This window comes from Macaca fascicularis, chromosome 2, assembly GCF_037993035.2.
Source record: "Macaca fascicularis isolate 582-1 chromosome 2, T2T-MFA8v1.1".
In the NCBI taxonomy this organism is placed as follows: domain Eukaryota; kingdom Metazoa; phylum Chordata; class Mammalia; order Primates; family Cercopithecidae; genus Macaca; species Macaca fascicularis.
Window position 1 is genome coordinate 35,620,377 of NC_088376.1, and position 23,074 is coordinate 35,643,450.

General features: G+C 36.3%; 2 protein-coding genes across 10 annotated transcripts in view; one reads left to right on the top strand and one right to left on the bottom strand.

Moving 5' to 3' along the window:
- The first annotated feature begins 438 nt into the window (after nt 1–438).
- Nucleotides 439–18,292, top strand: UBA5 (ubiquitin like modifier activating enzyme 5). Of its 2 annotated transcripts, XM_015444535.4 has the most exons (12): nt 439–800; nt 5,891–5,936; nt 6,052–6,141; nt 8,932–9,041; nt 10,330–10,416; nt 11,076–11,160; nt 11,878–11,982; nt 12,160–12,287; nt 15,693–15,828; nt 16,103–16,178; nt 16,315–16,421; nt 16,945–18,292. In XM_015444535.4, exons 1-12 carry the CDS (start codon nt 640–642, stop codon nt 17,026–17,028), a joined length of 1,215 nt encoding a protein of 404 aa, XP_015300021.3. In that variant the 5' UTR covers nt 439–639; the 3' UTR covers nt 17,029–18,292. The 2 variants fall into 2 exon arrangements, with proteins under 2 accessions (XP_015300021.3, XP_015300023.3); XM_015444537.4 differs by lacking the exons at nt 5,891–5,936; nt 6,052–6,141 and adding an exon at nt 6,173–6,200.
- The window catches only part of NPHP3 (nephrocystin 3), a 48,984-nt gene continuing 41,203 nt past the window's right edge, over nt 15,294–23,074 (bottom strand). For 6 of the 8 annotated variants that reach the window (XM_074031051.1, XM_074031050.1, XM_065539907.2 and 3 more), the window contains 2 exons: nt 22,469–22,645; nt 21,434–21,726 (listed from right to left, as the gene is read on the bottom strand). In XM_074031051.1, the coding sequence (XP_073887152.1) occupies nt 21,681–21,726; nt 22,469–22,645 (223 nt within the window). In that variant the 3' untranslated portion in view covers nt 21,434–21,680. Of the gene's footprint in view, nt 15,537–21,433; nt 21,727–21,791; nt 22,646–23,074 lie in introns of those variants that run through there. The other 2 variants (XM_045386985.3, XM_065539906.2) reach the window with 2 other exon arrangements.

Genomic DNA, 23,074 nt, shown 5'->3' on the forward strand with positions numbered 1-23,074 from the left:
CCCGCCGTTGCTGAGCAACGCTTGCCCGTTGTAGCTGGAGGTTTTAGCTCTAGCCAAGTGCCGGAAGAGCCCAATGTGTGTTCGGATTTCAGTTCTCCAGTCAGCGTCAGAGTTGGAGGCCTCAATGTTAAAGAAAGCAAAGCCACGGTCATCGTTGCGCGAAAGGAACAAGGCAGAAGCCTCTTCCATCCCCAAATTTAATGCATCAGCAGGCGGAAGACCTGCAGGGTCCGGTTCAGAAAAAAGCCCGTCAGGACCTCGAGCCCAAGAATAAAAAGACCCTATTTCTCCTAGACACCCGGTTAGAAAGGCAGCATCGCAGGCCTCCTGCCCTGGACACTTATCACCCCGGTCCTGCTGCGGCCGGGTTTAGCCTACCCAGAGAGGAAGGAAGCCGGAAGAGCCAGGTTTTTGCTAAGGGGGAGCGATGTCTGCGACGCACCGGAAGCGGCTCCGAGGAAGGAGTGAAGGAGACGTGTCTGTCTGTGAGGCGCTGGGTGCACTTCCCCAGGTCTCTGGGCTAGGAAGGCAGCGGCTAGGTGCCTCCCCAAGTACCCTTTGCGGGCCCAGCCGAGCAGCGTGGGGCGAAGGCGGCGGCGGAGGCCCGGGCTGGGAGCGTTGGCGGCCGGAGTCCCAGCCATGGCCGAGTCTGTGGAGCGGCTGCAGCAGCGGGTCCAGGAGCTGGAGCGGGAACTTGCCCAGGAGAGAAATCGGCGGGTCCCGGGGAGCGGCGAAGGAGGGGGCGGCCGGGTCCGCATCGATAAGATGAGCTCAGAGGTGGTGGATTCGAATCCCTACAGGTAACCTGCGTCGCCGGTCCGAGGCAGGCGCGGGAGACGAGGTCAAGCTCCGTGAGGTCAGAAGTGAGGAGCCTTCCACGTCCCGCTCATGCGGACTCCCTCCACCCTTTTCTTGGTCTGGGAATCCTGTTCCCAAATGGGCAAGGCCACATCTTAGTACTGATCGGAAGATATTATTTCTCTTTTTAATAAACATCCGGTGAGTCAGCCATATGGTGCTGCTCCTGTGCCTGCTGAGGACGTATGTCCAGTTTCCTATCGCCCTTGCCTCTTAATTAGTCCACCTCGCTGTGTATAAGACTGATAGTAAGAACTTTTAGAAGATGTAAAACCTGCCAAGGTAAACTTTGAGGTTCATAAAGGCTTATCAATGCATCTTAAATGGGGGCGGGGCGGGGGAGAGCGGGATTAGCTCTAATCTGAGATATTCGGGTGCTCCTTAACATCTCAAACCATTCGACATTACCAAGACTGCCCAGGCCTCTCTTTTCTTCTTTCCTAATAAAGCTTGTCAATTCAGCAGATGGAATGTAGTGCAATGGTTAAGGGTAAGGACTCTACCGCCAGACTGATTGCAATTCAAATCTAACTACTCTCTTAATAACTGCCTAACCAAAGGCAAGTTGTGAAACTCTCCGCTTCAGCTTCTCACCTATACAATGAAGATAACAGTAATATCTATCTCTGTCATAGTTGTGGGGACTGAAAAAATCAGTATGTATAAAGGTCTTAGAGTAGCGCTTGTACATGGTAAACCTTATGCAAGATTTTATTGCTAGGTGCATTTAGTAGCAAGCAGTTATTGAGCTTTCACTGTGCTGAGCACTTTACATGCATTGTCTCCTCTCACCAAAACCCAACGGGATTGCTACTATTTTACCCCCGTTATATAGGTGAGAAAATTGAGGCTTAAATAGCCACCTCAGGTTCATGCCTTGGTAGTAAATAATATGGCCTGTCTTGCATTCGATTTGTCTTAATGTAAAATTCTCATGAACCATCTCCCCAGTAAAAACAATTAAGTCGTGTAGCTAAAAATTGTATAGTGTTAAAGTAGATAAGGAAGATTTTATTGTTGCTTTTTTCCTTTAAAGAGCATAAGAGTTTTGATTTTTAAAACAGGTTTTAGTTTGTGATATATAAAGCCGCAGTAGAAGTCTTAAGGTGCACTGTTTTAACTGTGTTGCCAAATACGAAGGGTTAATGGTCCAAAACTTTTAGAGATTAAATAAGCATGAACTGACATCTCTAATCAGAATAAGTGGAAACTATTTGACATTTTTAAAACATTTTAAAATTTTACAAATGAAGACTTTGAAATTTTCCCTCCAGAATGAAAAGCAGAGGAATATGGGTCATGAACTTAAGTTGTCTTTCAGACATTATTTTAATATGAGATGATCCCTTGACACTGTAATGATGACAAACAAGACTTTCAGAACTCAAGTCTAAATATTTAGTATTTCCTATCTGATTTGCGCCATTGACTTTATTAAAATTGCTATACAGGAGATGGCAGTTTGATACCCAAAGCTCTTCACTGGTATATGGAATTTTAATAAAAGTCAGCTTTAATTTTTTGAATTGTTCATACAGCAAATATTTACTGAGTACCTTTTCATCTCCAGTCCTCCTTCACAACATTATTTACTTTGTATTGAGTACTTATTATGCGCAGACACTGTGAATATAAAGTAGACATGGTCTTTTTCCTGTAGAGCTTACCAGATGAGTATGAGATAAATAGAAAAGTAAACGTGCATTGCAGTACAGGTGGTAAGAATTATGATAAAGTACCGTGTTATTATTGATAAAGTACAGGTTATTGAATTATGATGAAGTACAGAAGGTTATAGGAAAGGGATATGTATGTGTTCAACACCATTTTAACTGCTTCAAGAGATACAAAAGAAATATAAAGCCCCTGACTTTTGCTTCAGTTTGAGAGACTACATGGATGTGGGACATTAAACAACATAAGTAACCGTAAAATTATGTGTTATGGAATATAGTTATAAGCTTGTGGAAAAACTGGAGGGGCTTTGAGATTAGAAAACCTGGTATCAAATCTTGACCCAGAAACCCAGCTCAGAATACTGTTTGCCAGTTAGCTAATCTTGGACAGTTGATTAACCCAAACTGTTTCCCTCATTTGTAAAATGGGGTTGCCATCCATGCTTTTCAGGTTATTTAAAGATTGAAGGGAGCATCAAGGTAAGGATAGCAAATTCCTGTGATGGATCTGCATCACTTTCTAACCAACTTCACTAAAATGACAGTAAAGGAATTTTTTAAAAGAAAACTCCCATTGAAAATATAAAGGGTTCATATTAATAACTTACGGGGAGGGGTGCGTCCCTGTACTTGATTGTAGTAACAATTTGGAAACTAGAGAAGGGATGGGTGAAGGTAACTGATTTAATAGATTCATTAATCTTAAGCTTGCAACCCAGTTTATTGCAGGAATCCCCAAAGGCTCAGGAATAGACACAGGTACTTGGAGAACTTCAGGGAGGGCTAAAAAAACTCAAAACGTTCAGTTGAAAATCTGTTGAAGAAACAAAGCCCCCAGATCCCCTACTCCACTGTGGGTAACTGGGCAAACATTCCTTCCCTACCAGAAGAGGAGAGTAGAGATTTCTTCATTAGAAAGACTAAAATAGAAGATTTCCAAGAATAATTGGGGCAGGTCTTTGTACCTGAAAGAAGGGGTAAACTGATTGTTTACATGCTGAATGTTGTGACTGAATGTAAACTAAATGCTTACATACTGATTGCTGAGACTCCCAGCCTTGCTTCTTCACTTCCAACAGCTGATCGCGGGGTTGGAACTCCAACTCAGGTTGGAGTTTGAAAGATTATTCTCTAGGGAATCTGATAGAGCCAAGAGGAAAGACTGAAAGACACTGACATTGTGGGTTTCTCAACTAAATAGGCCAGTGAAGTCAAACAGTATTGCCTATATTGTTACCTTTATTAGTGTCCCACTCTTAAATATGAACAGAACAAAGGATGAGAGAAACTTCTAACATGAAAGAAATAAAAATAGCAACTTGGATAGACTATGTAAGAGAAACACATCCCCCTAAATTATCATTAGTATCCTGAGATGAGAGAAGATATGGTACAAATGATACAGGAACAAGGTGCAAAGTAGTTAGATGATCAAGAATTCTTGCAAATGGAGATGGTAATAGAAATGAAAATCTTAATAGAAGTGTTGGAAAATAAAGTCAAAAGAAATCATCCAGAGAATAGAGCAGAAAACTAAAATGGTAGATAATTGGAGAAAGAAGATAAAGGACAAATCCAAATGGTCCAACTTCCAAATAATAGTTCCAGACAGTCCAGGAAACAAACCAAACAAGGAAGTAACCAAATTCTTCAAGGAAAATTCCCAGAACTGAAAATGTGAGTTTTCATTTTGAAAGGGTTCACTAAAAACTCAGCACAAGGGATGAGAACAGATTCACATTAAGGGACACTGTGAAATTTTACAAGCTAGGAGACACTGGAGCAATACCTTAAAATGTTGAAAGACAATTCTAACTTTAGACTTCTTTACCAAGTTAAACTATTGATTAAGAGTATACGTGTAGCTTCCCACAATTATATGCCCTTTGCTTTGTCATTTTTATAAAGAACATAATTTTGATAAGGAACATTTTCAGACATGAAAGTTCTCAAAATTTACCTCTGCTGTACCCTTTGCAAAACTACTGAAAGATGTTCTAACCACAGCAAGAGAGTAAGTTTAATAACTGATGACAGTCTTTTAAACTGTCATGTGCATCAGAATTACTGGAGGGCTTGTTAGAGCAAATTGTTAGACTCCACATTCAAGATTTCTGATTCAGTGGGTGATTATAGGGTAAGGCCTAAGAAATTTCATTTCTATTAAATTCTCAGGTGGTCCTGTTGCTGATCCATAGACACTTTAGAACTAGTGAGCTATAGCATACAGGAAGCAGTGGATTAATACAGAATAAAGAAATTAAGAGACTTTGTAGTCTCTTAAAGAAATTAAGAGACTTAATGATGAAGGAAGAGCCTAGGAAGGGAGCTGTATGTGCAGTAAGTCTAGAGACATCATGTCAGATTCTAGGAGATACATCTTTAAGAAGATGAAATTGATAGAATACCTCATGAATATGAATGTATCTAGAGGAACTTTAGACAACTAGTGAAAAGTTGGAGTTGATTTTGTGAAAATACATAGGAAATTAAGCATCAGGAGAAGCACACTTATTAACTTCAGGGTTGGGGGTTAAAGGAAAGGGTAAGTTTTAATATACTGCATGACCCGGTTGTGAAGAGTTAACATCTAACCAAGATGACCATATAATAATATTGGGAGGTTGGTGGGATGGAAAATGTCTGTGTGCAGTAGGGATGAATGCTAAGAGAAAAATCTGATTCAGATAATTGACTATAACTGAAAAGAAATACAATGTTAGCATGTTGTTTAGGAATATGATGGTAACGGAGTTAAAAGTGAGGGAGTGGAAAATGGGGGTGGAGGCTGAATTTCCTGACAAGCCTGGTGGAACTATTTGACTCCTTAAAGTGAAGATGAATGGGAATTAATTATAGACTTAAACTGCAGATTACCAGTAACTAGTTAAAGCACCTCTTAGAGTCTTTGGCATACAGTAGGTGCTTACTAAAAGTAGACATCATCCATTGTGGGCAGAGGCAACGAGAATGGAATTCCAGCCATGAATTTACTCTGATGATGGAGATCTGAGTGTTAAAACATTAAATATTTACGTATTCTACCAAAGCATAGAAAAATGTTGAAATTTAACTTTGACCCTTAACATTTAAGTAGTAGTCACAATCTTGGTTGCAAATCAGAATACATAGCTTTTAAAAACCAATCTTGTTTCATGGACTACACTTGGGAGTTTTTAAGGTACCTGGGCAATTGAGTTTCATCTGGTAAAAACCAGCCTGTAAGCATCCTCCTCTTTGAAACGATTAGTAATGATTATATTTTGGTGTTTATTTTCTGTGGTGATGTATGTCTATTTGTATTACTATTACCTAAAAGACTGTAAGCTTTAAAACATATTTTTCTTTGTTTTAAGCCGCTTGATGGCATTGAAACGAATGGGAATTGTAAGCGACTATGAGGTATGATAAACCCTTTCCAAGTTTTTGTAAGATGAATTCAGTGAATTAAAATAACTTCTGGTGATATATTTGATGAAGACCTATTAACCAGCACATACTATTTTGTATTTCACAGAAAATCCGTACCTTTGCTGTAGCAATAGTAGGTGTTGGTGGAGTAGGTAGTGTGACTGCTGAAATGCTGACAAGATGTGGCATTGGTAAGGTAAAAACATTTCTCTTTGCCTCTTGTATAGGGAACTACTCACTCCTGGAGTAAATCAGGTACAAATTAGGATTTTTTTTTCTTTACTAATGGCTTATTGACTTGCAGTGTATTAATCTAGATTGTTCTATTTGGGTTGAGACATATCCCCACCCAAATAAAAGGTGATATTATTTCTAATTAGACGAAGATTGTCTAATTGTGTTTAGAAACGTTTTTGTTTGAAGTAATATGTAAACAATTTGGACTTAAGTGTTTTAGATATAGAAGCTTAGGAAAGAAGGCTGTTAATTTGATAGTGTGTGAAACACTGAAACATCTAACAATTATTTTATTAAACATACCAGACAGAATAGAAAACATGTACCTTTCCTACTCTTGATTTTGAACTAGAGAATGCTCTGGATGAATTTTTAAAAATTGGTACTTCTTTACTTTTTTCTAAAATTTATTTAGATTATGGGTAGAAAGAAGTAACTTTCTTGTACCAGAATTCAGTCTACCAGTCTTAGATTTATAAAGCCAAAGTCTATGATGTTAGATACATAATGGTTGAATAAATAAACTTTCCACAATTATGTATCCTTTAATTTGTTGTTCTGGCAAAGGAAGCATTCTCCCAGTTTACCAATGCTTTCTAATATGTTGATCTACCCCAAATTCTTAAAAGAAAGTGATTTCAAAATTGGCACTCACTTATCAATATAGAAATAACACCAAAATACTAAAAATGTTCATTGAAATTTTAATATCTTTCAAAAGATTTACAAAATCTGGATAAAAATTGCTTATAGCTGACTTAATTACCCTGACCAGGGATATTAGAGATCACTGACCTCTATTGACCAGGGATAATAGAGATTATTGAGATTAGCGGCTCTCAAGTTTGAATATGTTATCACAATTAGTTGGAAGCCTTATTAAAGCACAGATTAACAGATCCTACTCTGGTGGTGTTGATTTTTATAGGTATCAGGTGGACTTAATAATTGACTTGCTAACAAGCTCCCAGGTGATCCTGATGATGATGTTCCTAGGATTACACTAGTGAGAACCACTGGATCCTTGCTACTCTAAGTTTGGTCCCTGAAGTAGTAACATCAGTATCAGCTCTCAATACCTACCCCAGACATACTGAATCAGAATCTGTATTGTAACACGATCCCCAAATGATTCATTTGCATATTAAAGTTGGAGAAGTGCGCTTGCATCTCTAACAAGCTTCAGGTGATGCTAATGCTAGCTCCATTAGCTAGATGCTAGCTGCATTAGCTAGACCAGGCCACATTTTGAGTAGCAAAGAGGTAGAACAGTATTTATATATTGTTGTAGTTAGAATCACCTGGGAAGTTTTAAAAAATTCTGGTGTCCAGACTGCACCCCATATAAGAATCTCTGGGGATGAGGCACAAACATATGTATTTTTAAAAATTCTCCAAGTGATTCCAGTGTGCCCTCAAGTTTGTAAACAGAATCTACACAGGTAAGTTTCAGGAAGTCTTTCTTTAATTTGTAAAACAGATAAATATGAAGCGAATTAATGAGGTTAAACAGGAAAGTAGAAGATGTTAGGAAACCCAGAGTCCATTTCTTATCTCTGAAAGCCTCTGGGATCTCTTTAAAGTATCTGGGATGCCTTGGATCACCAGATCTATACTCGCTGCTTTATTTTAGAGATGAAGATACAGGCCTAAAAAGTGAAAATGATTTACCCACAATCAGAACTAATTAGTGGCAGAGTTACACCTCAGACCTTCTGTTCCCAAGTTTAATGTTTCCCGCAACTTATGTATAAACAAGCTATGAGGCAGAAACTCATTTAATACTTAGCCTGACCTAATAAATATTTATTGATGAACTTAAATAAACTATGTTTTGGAGACTCTTAAGTAGGATTAGAAAATTTTGGAGAGTGAGATCTTTTCTAGCAAGGTATTAAGGGCTATCTAGGAGTTATGGGTTAGGTTAATTTTTTTTCTTTTTAGTTTTTTTTATTGAGAAGAAAATCCCATTTTTGTGTTTATTGTTTAGTATGCTGAGAATTGTATTACAGAGTCACAGAATTTCATATCAAGAAGGGACTTAGGAAGTCCTTGTCTCTAGCCTGTTCTTATCGATAAGAAATGTGATCTAATTGCCATTTGTGTGTGTGTGTGTGTGTGTGTGTGTGTGTGTGTGAAATGCTTTTTGAAACAGGCTTAAGTATATAGCAGGAAACAACAATTAACTGGTTTGTAATTCTATTTGGAATGATGTTTTAGCCATGTCACTGGTATATATTTTGTCATATACACAAAAGGAGTCATGTTATACTATATTTTAAGTTACAGCATTTGTTTTTATCTTATTTAAAGATTTCATTTATCCAATAGATTCCTGACTTTTAGCAAAAAAATGGAAATGAAGTAGGATTTTGCCACAGTTTTAAAAAATGCAATGAAAGGGAATTAATTTTTGAGTGAATTATTTAGAGAGGCAACAAAGCATTGTGGTTGCGGTGCAGATGCTGGATTGAGAATGCTTGAGTTTGAATGCCATTTTCACCCCATATTAGATGAGTGGCCTTTGGACAAGTGTTGTAGTTGCCTCATTTTTAAAATAAGGATAATAGTACCTACATGCCTCACATGAGCATTCAATGAATTAATATATGGCACCCAGTGTTGTAAAGTTAGCTAATATTATTATCAAACTGTTAAACTAATTAAATGTAAAGCTCTCTAATTTATTCTTTGATATTTTTAGTTTTTTGGTATGTTTTTCATCAGAATACCACTGTTTTCATTTTAGTTGCTACTCTTTGATTATGACAAGGTGGAACTCGCCAATATGAATAGACTTTTCTTCCAACCTCATCAAGCAGGATTAAGTAAAGTTCAAGCAGCAGAACATACTCTGAGGTAAATGGAATAGCAATCAAGAAACATATTCAGTGAAATCTTACTTTATGTATTTGATATGAGTTAATGTAAATGGATCTTAATTTTTCTCTATAAAATGCAGATTTCACTTGTACAAAGAATTCTCTTACCTGTTGGACATGGGGTTGGCAAACTTTTTATGTATAGGGTTATATAATAAATATTTTAGTCTTTGAGGGCCAGATGTTCTCTGTTGCAACTGTTAGTTGTAGTGTGATAGCAGCTGTAGGCAACATAAACATGAATAAGCATGTCTGTGCTCCAATAAAATTCTATTTTTGCACTCCAAAATTTGAATTTCATACAATTTTTAATTTTTTAAATTAAAAAACGAATTTTTTTTGAAACAGAGTCTCACTCTGTCACCCAGATTGGAGTGCAGCAACACAATCTCAGCTCACTGCACCTTCACCTCCCAGGCTCAAGCTATCTTCGCATCTCAGCCTCCTGAGTAGCTAGGACTACAGGCACGTGTCACCATGCCTGGCTAATGTTTTGCAGTTTTAGCAGAGATGGGGTTTTGCCATATTGCCCAAGTTGGTCTCAAACTCTTGAGACTCAAGCCATCTGCCCACCTAGCCCTCCCAAAGTGCTAGGATTGCAGGCATGAGTCACCGTGCCTGGCTGATACAATTTTTATATGTCATAAAATGTTCTTTTGATTCTTTTCCCAACCACTTAAAAATGGAAAAAAATTCTTAGCCTGAAGGCTGCACAAAAACAGGTGGTGGGCCAGATGTGGCCCATGGGCCACAGTTCACCAATCCCTGCTTTAGGAACTTTCTTTGTGGCCCCAAATTTGTTCTTAACTGGAATAAGGAAGTGAGGCTGAGCTATAGGTAGTTACTGGACATGGTTAAGTCTTAATTCCCAACACTTAGATTAATTGGGGTGGGAACAGTTTTGTAATCTTTATGACAAAAATGAACCTAGTCCTTAAAGTGTGAGATAAAAGAGATAGAAAAGAACTTTGGGTTTTCTTTGAATAGCTTGAATTCGCTTCCCTAAGGTATATCAAATGCCCTTTAGCTCTTTCAATTCTTTTCCTCACAGCTTTTTCTTAGTACAGCTACTAGTAGTAGTCTTTTTAAAAACTTTTTTTTTTTTTTTAGAGACAGGGTCTCACTGTGTCCCCCAGTTTGGGGTGGAGTGGGTGCGATGATAGCTCACTGTAGCCTTGAACTCCTGGACTCAAGTAATCCTCCCACCGCAGCCTCTTGAAATGCTAGGATTACAGGCTTATAATCATTCCCTTTTTCCTTCTTAGGAACATTAATCCTGATGTTCTTTTTGAAGTACACAACTATAATATAACCACAGTGGAAAACTTTCAACATTTCATGGATAGAATAAGGTAAAATTTTAATTTATGAATATTTTGTATAATGTCCAGCTCAAGTATTAGAAAATTATTAGAAAAATCTATGGATTAATCCAATGAATGGAAGATTGATATATATTTTTCCATTTTTTTAGAACAGTAATTTTTGTGTAATTTTTATGTATTAGAATATCATTTAAAGGTATATGTTGTCCAAAAACAATTAAAAAGCAAACAAGCAAAAAACCCCTGTAAGTTACAATATAAGAAGAGAGTATCAGTTTTAAGTTCTGTGTTCTAGATTGTATTTCTGTCTGAAAATGGTTTTCTTCAGAGACTGTCAGACCACCACTGAAATAATGAATTGCATCCAATTAGCTTTTATTGCATTTATAATGAAGCATGAATAAAAATGTGAAAGCCGGTAGTGAAAAAGTAACTTGTGAACATACTTTATACTTCCTTCACCCTTGTAGTTCTTGTAAAATAAGTAATACTACAGTACCATTGATGTTATATTTGTATGTTACTCAATACTTGATATATATATATATCTTTAATATTACACAGTTATGTGATAATTATAGTCAAACATTTAATGAAAGTATAAATGTTGGACTGAACAAGTAAGTATAATGTATTAGAGTGTATTTTGTGTCCTGATGTTTTTCAAACTTATTTTCTTTGACTAGTAATGGTGGGTTAGAAGAAGGAAAACCTGTTGATCTAGTTCTTAGCTGTGTGGACAATTTTGAAGCTCGAATGACAATAAATACAGTGAGTATTCCTGCTGTGCAAGATATATTCATGGATTTAGCTGTTTTCCTGTATATAATTCCCATCCTAAAAACAGTTCTGAATGTAAACCCTTTTCTGTGTTTTATTTGTAATGTTCTCTTAGCCTACTCTTAAAATCTATTCTAATAGCTGTGATACCTGTCTAACCTTGCTGCTGTAACATGTGTTACAGTATCCTACTCTTTTTGCTGGTAAACTGTGAAACAGCAAATACCTCTGATGTATAATTCTTAAATTGGTATCTTATAATAATTATTGGTCAGCGTTAGTTTTAGCTTTTGTTACTTTATTTTATAAATGTATAAATATGTATAAATTGCCTAAAAACCTGGTTTCTCAAAAATAAAAATAATTTTCCTTTTGAATATTGTTTTTAACTTTTCAGATGATATTTTGCCTTTTTTTGTTCTTGAAATTATTTTAGAAAAGTGAAATTTCACATCAATTTGACAAGAAATCCAATAAACTTTGATTCAATTTAATAATATTTACTGATTGCATCTTGAATACTGTCACTTTACTCTTTAAATAGAGTATGGTAATTACCAAGGAATTCCATTATCTTACAACTTACCTCATTTGTTTTGAAAATTAATTTTAAAAGACCTTGGTAATCCATTCAGTTCAAAGAATGTATTGTAAATTACTTCTTGCTCTTTTTTTTTTTTCCTTGTGTTTTCACCCATTTCTACTAAGGCTTGTAATGAACTTGGACAAACATGGATGGAATCTGGGGTCAGTGAAAATGCAGTTTCAGGGCATATACAGCTCATAATTCCTGGAGAATCTGCTTGTTTTGCGGTATGCATTACTCTTTTTGGATTATTCTTCACTGTTAGGTACTTGAGTTCTTAGGGGCATTGAAAATGTATTACAATTCAAAGAAAACACAAACTTGGATGGAATACTATTTGGAACATCTCATACTTTTCCTCTTTTTTTTTTGAAATGTGTTTTCTTTTATTCTTTTTCATGTAGTGTGCTCCACCACTTGTAGTTGCTGCAAATATTGATGAAAAGACTCTGAAACGAGAAGGTGTTTGTGCAGCCAGTCTTCCTACCACTATGGGTGTGGTTGCCGGGATCTTAGTACAAAACGTGTTAAAGTAAGTCAGGGCTAATTTTTCTGAATAGTCTTGTGTGCTTTCAATAAAAATAAATATATTTCACAAAGCATTTCAGAAATTAAAATTATAAGCTAAGTATATAGTTACTTTTAAATGTAGTTTTAAATGTTTTATATATGCATACGTGTACATTCTATTTTATATATGTATGTCTATTTTTCATATATATTGCTATATTAAATATTACGTATATTGATATTCATACATGAATATATAGAATGTCAGTTACTCCCTGTATTTGGAATAGCTTTTATGAAATGATACAATGGTAGTGACGTATTTATTTATGAAGCATTAACCAAATGATTTAAATCTTTCCAAGTCTGACCAGTGGATGGAGACTTAAACACACTTGTTTCTACTATCTTGATTTAAGTCTTACCAAAAATAACCCCAATGTGACTAAACAGTAATTATTAATGTTAATGTAATTAAACATTGTTACTGTAAATTTTACACTTGCATATACATAAAATGTTAACATTTATATTAGTGTTAATATAAAACGCATTAAGAATACTTAAAAAAAAAAAAAACAGATTCTTAAAATCTGCTTTTGGATACCTCTGCTATCCAAAAACAAACATCCAGCAACTTTACTATCTAAATTATAGCTAAAAAGAAGGGAAAAGATTTCTTTGCTGCTAAAATTTATGTCAGAGTTTATGAATCAACTCATACTTCATTAAAAGCAGATCCCCTTTAGGTGTTCTCTAATTCAGGCCATTTATTTTCCCTCATTTCACAACTTTAATAAGCTTAGTTGTATACCCTAAGCCTCCAATATAATAAGAACAAACTGCAACAAGATACATGGAGGCACCAATCAATAAGAAGTGTCAGTTGCTAGCAAAGAAATTGAAAAAAGCATACATATAAACTCTCAAAGTAATGGTCTAGGGCTATTTCATATGAGCAAATAGCCTGTTTAGACAGTATTAGGCCCTGTCTAAACAAAACATTTCATAGTATGATACAAAAAAGCAGCAAAGAATCATGGCTAACCAAGTATTCTCTTAAGGATGTGTCCTATTTAGCTAGCCCCTCTGTTGATGGTCATTTAGGCTACTTAATTCTTTTTTTTTTTTTATTAACAATGCTACAGGCTACATCTTGTATATATCTCTGAATACTAGATTGATCTCTCTTCTTTTTCTTTTTTTGGAGACAAGGTCTCACTGTGTTGCCCAAGCTGGAGTGCAGTGGCACAATCATGGCTCACTGCAGCCTCAACCTCCCGAGCTCAAGTGATCCTCCCACCTCAGCCTTCCAAGTAGTTGGAAGTACAGGTGTATGCCACAATGCCTGGCTAATTTTTGTATTTTTTGTAGAGACAAAGTTTCATCACGTTGCTCAGGCTGGTCTTGAACTCCTGAGCTTAAGTGATCTGCCCACTTTAGCTTCCCAAAGTGTTGGGATTACAGGCCACCGTGCCCAGCCTAGAGTTTTCTATAGTACATTTTTTTTTTTTTTTTTTTTAAACAGGGTTTCACTCTGTCACCCAGGCTGGAGCGCAGAGGCACAATCTCAGCTAATTGCAGTCTCCACCTTCCAGGTTCAAGTGATCCTCCTACCTCAGCCTCCCAGGTAGCTGTGACTACAAGCACCCACCACCACGCCCAGCTAATTTTTATGTATTTTTTGTAGAAACAGAGTCTCCTTATGTTCCCCAGGCTGGTCTTGAACTCTTGGGCTGAAGCAGTCTGCCCATATCGGCCTCCCAAAGTGTTAGGAATTATAGGCATGAGCCACTGCACCCGGCCTATAGTACACATTTTTAAAAGTAGAATTTCTGAATTTATGAAATATTTACTAAATTTCTCCTGCAAAAGGATTATACATTTGTATTATAGTTTAGATTATACATTTGTATCATAGTTTAGGAGTACCTGGTTGACCCATACCTTTGATAACTTTGGGTATCATCAAACTCTGTAACCTTTGTCATTCTGGTGGATAAAAAATAGGCATTTAATTTTTATTTTTATTTGTGAAAAAAGTTGAACACTTCATCTGTGAATTGTCTGCTAATAGTTGTTGCTCTTTTTTGTCTTGTTGTATATTAAGAATGTGTATTTGCAAATATTTTTCTTTTTTTTTTTTTTTTTTGGAGACGGAGTCTCGCTCTGCCGCCCAGGCTGGAGTGCAGTGGCCGGATCTCAGCTCACTGCAAGCTCCGCCTCCCGGGTTCACGCCATTCTCCTGCCTCAGCCTCCCGAGTAGCTGGGACTACAGGCGCCCGCCACCGCGCTCGGCTAGTTTTTTGTATTTTTTAGTAGAGACGGGGTTTCATCGTGTTAGCCAGGATGGTCTCGATCTCCTGACCTTGTGATCCGCCCGTCTCGGCCTCCCAAAGTGCTGGGATTACAGGCTTGAGCCACCGCGCCCGGCCAATATTTTTCTTTTGTCATTTATCTTTTTTATGTGATTTTTTCTGTATAAAAACTTTTATTAGGTTAGTGCAAAGGTAATTGCAGATTTTGTCATTACGTTTAACAAAAACTGCAATTACTTTTGCGCCAACCTAATAAAAGACATCAGATTGGCTGGGTGCAGTGGCTCACGCCTGTAATCCCAACAATTTGGGAGGCCAAGGCAGGCAGATCGCTTGAGCCCAGGAATTCGAGACCAGCCTGGGGCAACATGGCAAAGCCCCATCTTTACCAAAAAAAATGCAAAAATTAGCCAAGCATGGTGGTGCTTGCCTGTAATCACAGCTACTTGGGAGACTGAGATGGGATTGCTTGAGCCTGGGAGGGTGAGGCTACAGTAAGCCATGATCACACCACTGTACTCCAGTATGGGCAGCAGAGTAAAAAGTATCAGATTTGACTGGGAAGAGGACAGGAGGGAGCTGGAGGCACATGGGTTGCTGAAAATATTCTGTATCTTGATCTGGTGGTGGTTCCATGAAAGACTCATACAAAATGTTACTGAGCTATACATTTAAGATTGTGCATTTTATAGTAAATTACATACAAAATGTTAAAAAAAATTAAGTAGCTTTAATACCATATATCAGGGATTTAAAAAATACACTTCTCCCACATTTTAGCTTCTCTGAAATCAGCATGCTTCTTGAAGTTATTGACATGTAATAGTTCAGCTGCCAGCATTTAATCTTTATTAGAGGTTCAAAAAAATAGTGTGTTCTACAGTTGATGAAATGGAGTAATCTTTTCTTTCCTTCATTCAATAAACACTGAAGCATCTACTATGAGCCAGGCACTGTAAATAAGAGAAAATTGCTGTTTTCTGGATGCAGATTTCTGTTTTCTGATTTAAGTGTATCATTTACCCATTTCAAAGTTATTTTTTAAAAATTTAACTGTTCTAGTATTTTTCATGGTTTTAATTTCTTTATGTCTACTTTGATTTTTCTAGGTTTCTGTTAAATTTTGGTACTGTTAGTTTTTACCTTGGATACAATGCAATGCAGGATTTTTTTCCTACTATGTCCATGAAGCCAAATCCCCAGTGTGATGACAGAAATTGCAGGAAGCAGCAGGAAGAATATAAGGTATATGGCACTCTGTTAGAATGCATGAGGGATCATATTGCATAGGACAATAAATAACTTAAACAGATTTGGAATACAAGATAAATGGTTAATTTATTCACCATACTTCAAAAATGAATGTTCTTTCTTGCTTTTGGTAAGATAAAAAGCCTGTCTGAATTCTTGATTAAGGCTTGTAATGTCCTATATATTAGTCATAAAGGAAAATTCTTGACTAATGCTTTAGAGAACTGAGAATGAGTAAGAACACTTTGATGCTGTTTGATTTCTACAGAAAAAGGTAGCAGCACTGCCTAAACAAGAGGTTATGCAAGAAGAGGAAGAGATAATCCATGAAGATAATGAATGGGGTAGGTGTTCTTTTATAAATTGAAATGGCAGCATAAAACAAAACCTTTTATGGTAGCCAATCTAATAAGATTATACAAATTGAATAATTATTGCTTATTAAATTCCTTAAAAACTGATACAGGATTAAATTTACAGGTATTGAGCTGGTATCTGAGGTTTCAGAAGAGGAATTGAAAAATTCTTCAGGTCCAGTTCCAGACTTACCTGAAGGAATTACAGTGGCATACACAATTCCAAAAAAGGTACTTCAAAAATACGATTTACCCATATGTAAATATCATATAAAATATTTTTCTTCATCTTCATTCTAATTTGTAATGCCAGTGAAGTATTTCCTGTTTTAAGATATTTTATGCTATAGGCATTAAGATGTGAGACAGAGGTATTCAGTGTTAATATGCAAATATTTATAGCTTATTTTAGACTTTTAAAACAGAATAAAATGATTTTGTTCACTCATTAATGAACCAAGTATAATAGATTTTGATTAAATGAAGATCTCATTTTTGTTTATTGGTAGTTTTAGCTACAATGTCATTTTAAAAAACTAGAGCTGTCAAGAATATTGAAATTACTGCCTTGTAAATCAAAAGACTGGTGGGGAATGTAAAAGACTTTGTCTTCTAAAAATTAGAAGACAGTTGTTAAAGAAAATTTACTTTATAACCCTGTTGAGCACGGTCAAAACTTACTGATTATATATTCCTAAGCATCAAGAATTCCATATGGTTCTCTTTTCACTGTATTTCCCTTATTTGTCAATAGCAAGAAGATTCTGTCACTGAGGTAACAGTGGAAGATTCTGGGGAAAGCTTGGAAGACCTCATGGCCAAGATGAAGAATATGTAGATAATGGACTGGGATATATTTTATTTCTCATGTTAAAGCCTCTTCCCTTGAAATTAAAAAAAAAAATTTTAACTGATAAAACTTAGGGCAACATTTATTAATGTATATTCTTACCTGAATTGTTATACTTTTTGAAAATCCTGTGACTTGCCTATTTCTCCCCGCTCCAGTGAAATCATTGACTCTCCTAAAATGTATGTTTCATTCTAGTAAGAAAACCTCAAAGGATATTGTAGGATATAAATCTTACTTGAAAACACAGCTGTTGAAATGTTTTGGCCTTTTGGAGTGGGGAAAGGACAAATCTGATCCTGTAATCTTTTTCTTTCCAGTAATCCCTTGTGTCTGTTGCATGAGGACATGGACAATAAAGCAGTACATGATTCTCAGATACAGGGAGAAGGACAAGGCATACAGCTTATTGATTAGAGCTGGCAAGCATCTGCTCATTATGTTTGGAATTGCTTTCTATAAGAAAATTTCCCACTACTTCTAACTTGATCAACAATGAATTCAAAATAGTTAATCTATGAAATAACATCCTCTCAAATGTTTGCTGATGAAATACAAGTTGAAATGTAGTTATTGGAAAAGTCTGTAACCTGTGGATTATATATATTCAAAGTGAGACAAAGGCAAATAAAAAGCAGCTATCTTTATGAATAGACAAAGTTGATTTCAGGAAGTATACATTATATTCTGCACCGACCCAGGAATAGAAATTATTGCATCTGTGGAGCATATATCTGGAGTTACTATACTTTACTGAAGAGCAAGGCATAAATTTAGACTAAAATCCACCCAGATTACACTCATTCTTTAGGCCACTCCTGGATACTTCATTTAAATTTGATTCTTGAGGTAATGAGATGTCGGCAAGGTTTGTCCTGTATATTAGGCATAAAGGAAAAGTTCTAAACTGCCTCTCCAATGACTTGTAGTCAGTGGTAGAGTATCACTTTCCCTGATCATGACCACTAAACTGTAAATTGATTGATATAAATTAGTTTTCTCTGGAGTTACATCCAAGTAATGAAGACTTAAGATAACCTTGGTTGAAATAAATTTCCAATAATTTGGAGACTCATAAATACCATGCAGGTGTAACCATTGCCAGTAGGCTGTTTCTATGCTTATTTCCTATTTTGACTTTTACGTTGAAGATAGGGATATCTAAATTATATCTCTAGGGAGAAAATGTTGTAAAAAATTAAAAGTGCATCCCTGATTTGTAAAATAAAGTTCAAAAAACTGATTTCAGAAAGTCTCAAATACCAAATGTGTTCAATACACTAGTTTTGAGATGCTAGGATTATACTGTGATTCTTATGTTTATAGTAAAGTCAGGAAAGCAGGAGGATAGGTTTTTTTAGCCTTGAGACTTATTTATGTTGCCTTGGTGAGTCTTTTATCATTTTTTAAAAATTTAGCTTATGCAACTGTAAAATAGCATTTCTAGTATGAGAGATGTTTTGAATTTAAAAAATGAAATGCAGTTTTTCAAAAGTAAATTTCCTGTGGAAATTCTTGCATATCAATTTAGTAAGGTTTTATAAAATTTTACAATTTGATAAAGTATCATATCTAGAACTCACTGTCTTCTTTTATCTGCTTTCAAGTTGGCATTGCATCACTGCCTGTGTCTTACACTGCACCAAATCTTACCTAATTGATCTAACTTTTTTTGTCTAAATTCTTTCATTAAAAATGACTGGATTATTTTACCAGAAAAAAAATAATCTGGTAATAGATATGTTGCTATCCTAGAATACTCTTGACAGTCTGCAGGCCATGAAAACTTGCATAAGGCAGCAGATTACGAAAAATTAATTATCATTGCATTTAGTATTACTAAACTCATAGCATTTGTCCAGATTTGTAACACTACAAATCTGAGAATCAAATTTAAATGATTCTAATGTGAAAGATGGAAAAGCAGTCCCAAAATTTGCTTACCACAGAGACTCTAGATGATAGTAAAACAACATACTCAACTTTAATTCCTGTCTCATTGTTAATGGGAAGTTAGTTATGGTTCTACTTAAATGTTGTAGAGAAAATAAGTATTACTAGTTTCTTCTCATAAAAATACTCCCTGGATACGTACACTGAACAACACAAAAAACCTAATAGCCAGTTAAGAATATTTATTTTGTTTTTTTTGAGACAGAGTCTCACTCTGTTGCCTAGGCTGGAGTGCAGTGGCACAATCTCGGCTCACCACAACCTCCGCCTCCTGGGTTCAAGCGATTCTCCTGCCTCAGCCTCCCAAGTAGCTGGGATTACAGGTGCCCGCCACCATGCCTGGCTAATTTTTGTATTTTTAGTAGAGGCGAGGTTTCACCATGTTGGCCAGGCTAGTCTCGAACTCCTGACCTCAGGTGATCCACCCGTCTTGGCCTCCCAAAGTGCTGGGATTACAGGAGTGAGCCACCGTGCCCAGCTAAGAATATTTATTAAAGGAAGCTTTGACCCCTGCATCACATTTTTTTCTTATTTCTCTTTCTGTAATCTCAGCACTTCGGGAGGCTAAGGCAGGTAGATCAAGAGGTCAGGAGTTCGAGACCAGCCTGACCAACATGGCGAAATCCCGTCTCTACTAAAACTACAATAATTAGCCGAGCGTGATGGTGCGTGACTGTAATCCCAGCTACTTAAGAGGCTGAGATGGGAGAATCGCTTGAACTCGGGAGGCAGACATTGCAGTGAGCCAAGAGAGCGTCACTGTACTCCAGTCTGGAAAACAGTGAGACTCTGTCTCCCAAAAAAAAAAAAGTATTAATGAATGAAAATTGTAACTAGAATAAATAAGTACTCTACCAATTCAGATTTATAATTGAGTTGTCTGAAAGCTACCATTTTCATTGTGAAGGTGCATATTGATGTGAATAAAATATTCCTATTTGAGAACTTCAAATATGCATACACAAAGATGTTCCAGCTATTTTTATCTTTTTAAGTATGCATTCTACATGAGAACGTTTGGGTTGGTAGTAAAATAAGTAGGAATATCAAAACATAGTTTATTATGTTTAGATTTCATTCTTTTAGAATACATAATTTTGAGTGATCATGTCCCCAACTATAGTTATTCAGGCACAACTTTTGGAGGTACAAAGAATAATATTCTTAAGGTAGTTTTTCCTTTTGTCAGGGTTCTTCTAGAGTACTAGTCTCAGATTATTTCCTAAAGCAGTTTTTCTAAGGTGATAAACTGAACACATTACTTGCTATGTATTAAATTATTTGTACCCCTAAATAATCAAATTCTAAGCTCTTAACAGCTTAATTCTAAAATCATTGTCTGGTATATTTGTGTTTTCAATTACTTTGTGTCTTTCACAGCTGCCAAACCCAGAAAGGTATGTTAATGGCTATAGTTTTATCTTATATTTTTCCCTCTTGGACTACTCCCAAAGGAGGAAGAAGGATGCTCATTATATACTGCCTCATTTCTTTTTAAATTACCACTATAGTGCTGTACAGTTATACCACTGCTTCTCACACTTATGTGCATATTAGTCACCTTGGGCTATAGCTAAAATACAGATTTATTCAATAGGTTTGGGGAGAGGCCTGAGAGTCTGAATTTTTAGTAAGCTGCCAGGTGGTGGTGATAATGATTTGTGGACCACCCTGTGAGTAGTAACTCGGCCTTAAGAGAACATTAACCAAAACCTTAAGCTGAGCAAACTACTGAGCAGCAAGTATTGATAACATTTCAAGGTTTTTGTTTTGTTTTGTTTTGTTTTGAGACGGAGCCTCACTCTGTCACTCAGGCTGAAGTGCAGTGGTGCAATCTCAGCTCACTGCAACCTCCACCTCCCGGGTTCAAGCAATTCTCCTGCCTCAGCCTCCCAAGTAGCTGGGACTTACAGGCATGTGCCACCACACCCAGCTAGTCTTTTATATTTTCAGTAGAGACAGGGTTTCGCCGTGTTAGCCAGGATGGTCTCGATCTCCTGACCTTATGATCCGCCCATCTTGGCCTCTCAAAGTGCTAGGTGTACAGGCATGAGACACCACACCCGGTCCATTTCAAGTTCTAAAAAAACGTTCAACATATTTCTTTAAAAATTATGCAGAACAGCCCTCTTGTATAAACTAGAGTGGAGAAAAAAGAACTTAAAATTGCACTTTTATTTTAAAACAGTGAAGTGTGGCTATTACATATTTCACTTTTACAATTAATACATGTTAGGATCTTGCAAGTATTAAATTGATGATTTTATTATATATAAATACACAAATGGTCCAAAACAATATCTAAAATGTTGCAATATTTATAAAATTCATAAAAATAATTTTCAGTATAAAAATGGCATACTAATTTGAGTTTGAGGTAAATGAAGAGACAGATTTAGGCCATCTAAGGAGGAAGATAAAGGAGAATATCATATCTCTATTTTGGGAAAAGACAAAGAATGCTAAAGAGCTTGACCTGTTACTGCATTAATGACTTCAGACATTATGCAGATACATATACTATATAGTAATAAATAATACACAATGTAGACAGAGCAAAAAGCAGAGGGACTGGACCAGTCTGCTCAAGGAAAGGGTAAAGAATTTTTTAAAATGCAGCAATAGGGATTCTTGTGACTAATGTGTTTCACTGAAGACAATTTGAATCTTTCATAAACATTATCCTTTTAATCCTTGAAACTTTCCTTTGAGGTAGAGAATTGGGCCAGACTGCTGCTGAAAAGCAAGAGGAATGGTGAGGCTAAAGTAGCTCTTGAGAGCTGAAAAGAAACATGGAATTCTTATTTTATTTATTTATTTATTTATTTATTTATTTATTTATTTATTGAGACAGTCTCACCCTGTTGGCCAGGATGGAATGTATTGGTGCAATCTCGGCTCATAGCAACCTCCACTTCCTGGGTTCAAGTGATTCTCATGCCTCAGCCTCCCGAGCAGCTAGGATTACAGGCATGCACCACCCTGTCTGGCTAAATTTTTTTGTATTTTTAGTGGAGACTGTTTTACCATGTTGGCCAGGCTGGTCTCGAACTCCTGGTCTCCAGTGCTGCTCCTGCCTCAGCCTCCCAAAGTGCTGGGATTACAGGCATGAGCCACCATGCCTGGCCAAGATTCATGGAATTCTTGAACTCCTTAACTGCTGTGCCAGCTTTTGTTGAACAAAGACCAACCCACTTTTCATGATTTGCTCCTCATGTCATCTTACAATTCTAATGTGTCTACATCCTTGGATACCAGATAATAGGAAAATTCTTTTAAACAATTAAAACAGACACAATCACAATTCCAACTTAATGCAGTCCAATACAACTTCATACAAATAGCAGTTAAATCACACATAGTAAGAGTAAAATTTCTTAAAACATTTTTTTAAAGTTTCAAATTCAAATGTTCCAAATGTTTAATTATTTTGTCTTAAGGTACATTTGCAAAGAATTCTAACTGCTGCTATTACCTTTGTCCTTGCTGAAGGAAAACATTAGGAGAATGAGCTGTTTTTAAGCTAAACGTGTCTCCACTTGATGAATGGTGTGAAGGAGCTTTTCCACCCAAGAATGATGTTTCTGCTTCTTTTATTTCCATTGCCCTTTTGTATAATTCAGCAGCTTTTTCAAAATCTCCTCCTTCATAGCTTTGAGAGAGAGAGAGAAAAAAAAAAAAAAAACTCTTAAAATGAGAATATAACCTCTTACCAATTCAAAATGACCTTATGGGATACAGAAAAAGAAGCTATAAATATTTGCCCATTTCTCCCCTCTTCCCAATGTATTCATTCACTCAAGCAGACCAGTAAAACAACACCCAAACTCTTCTCCTTTTTACCAATATCAGTATTTTTGTGTCTCATATGGATATCATTAAAACCATGTTGTAATAGAGGCAGTGAAATTGCTAAGGAAAGTTAGGTATTCTCTGCATCCTGACAAAAATACAAATGAGCAAGCAAAAGTCAACATATACTTAATGGCAAATTCACTCTGAGGACAGCAAATTACCCATATTACTCCCAGAGCCAGTTGCAGTGTAAACCATCCTTCACTATTTGCCATGATGCATATAT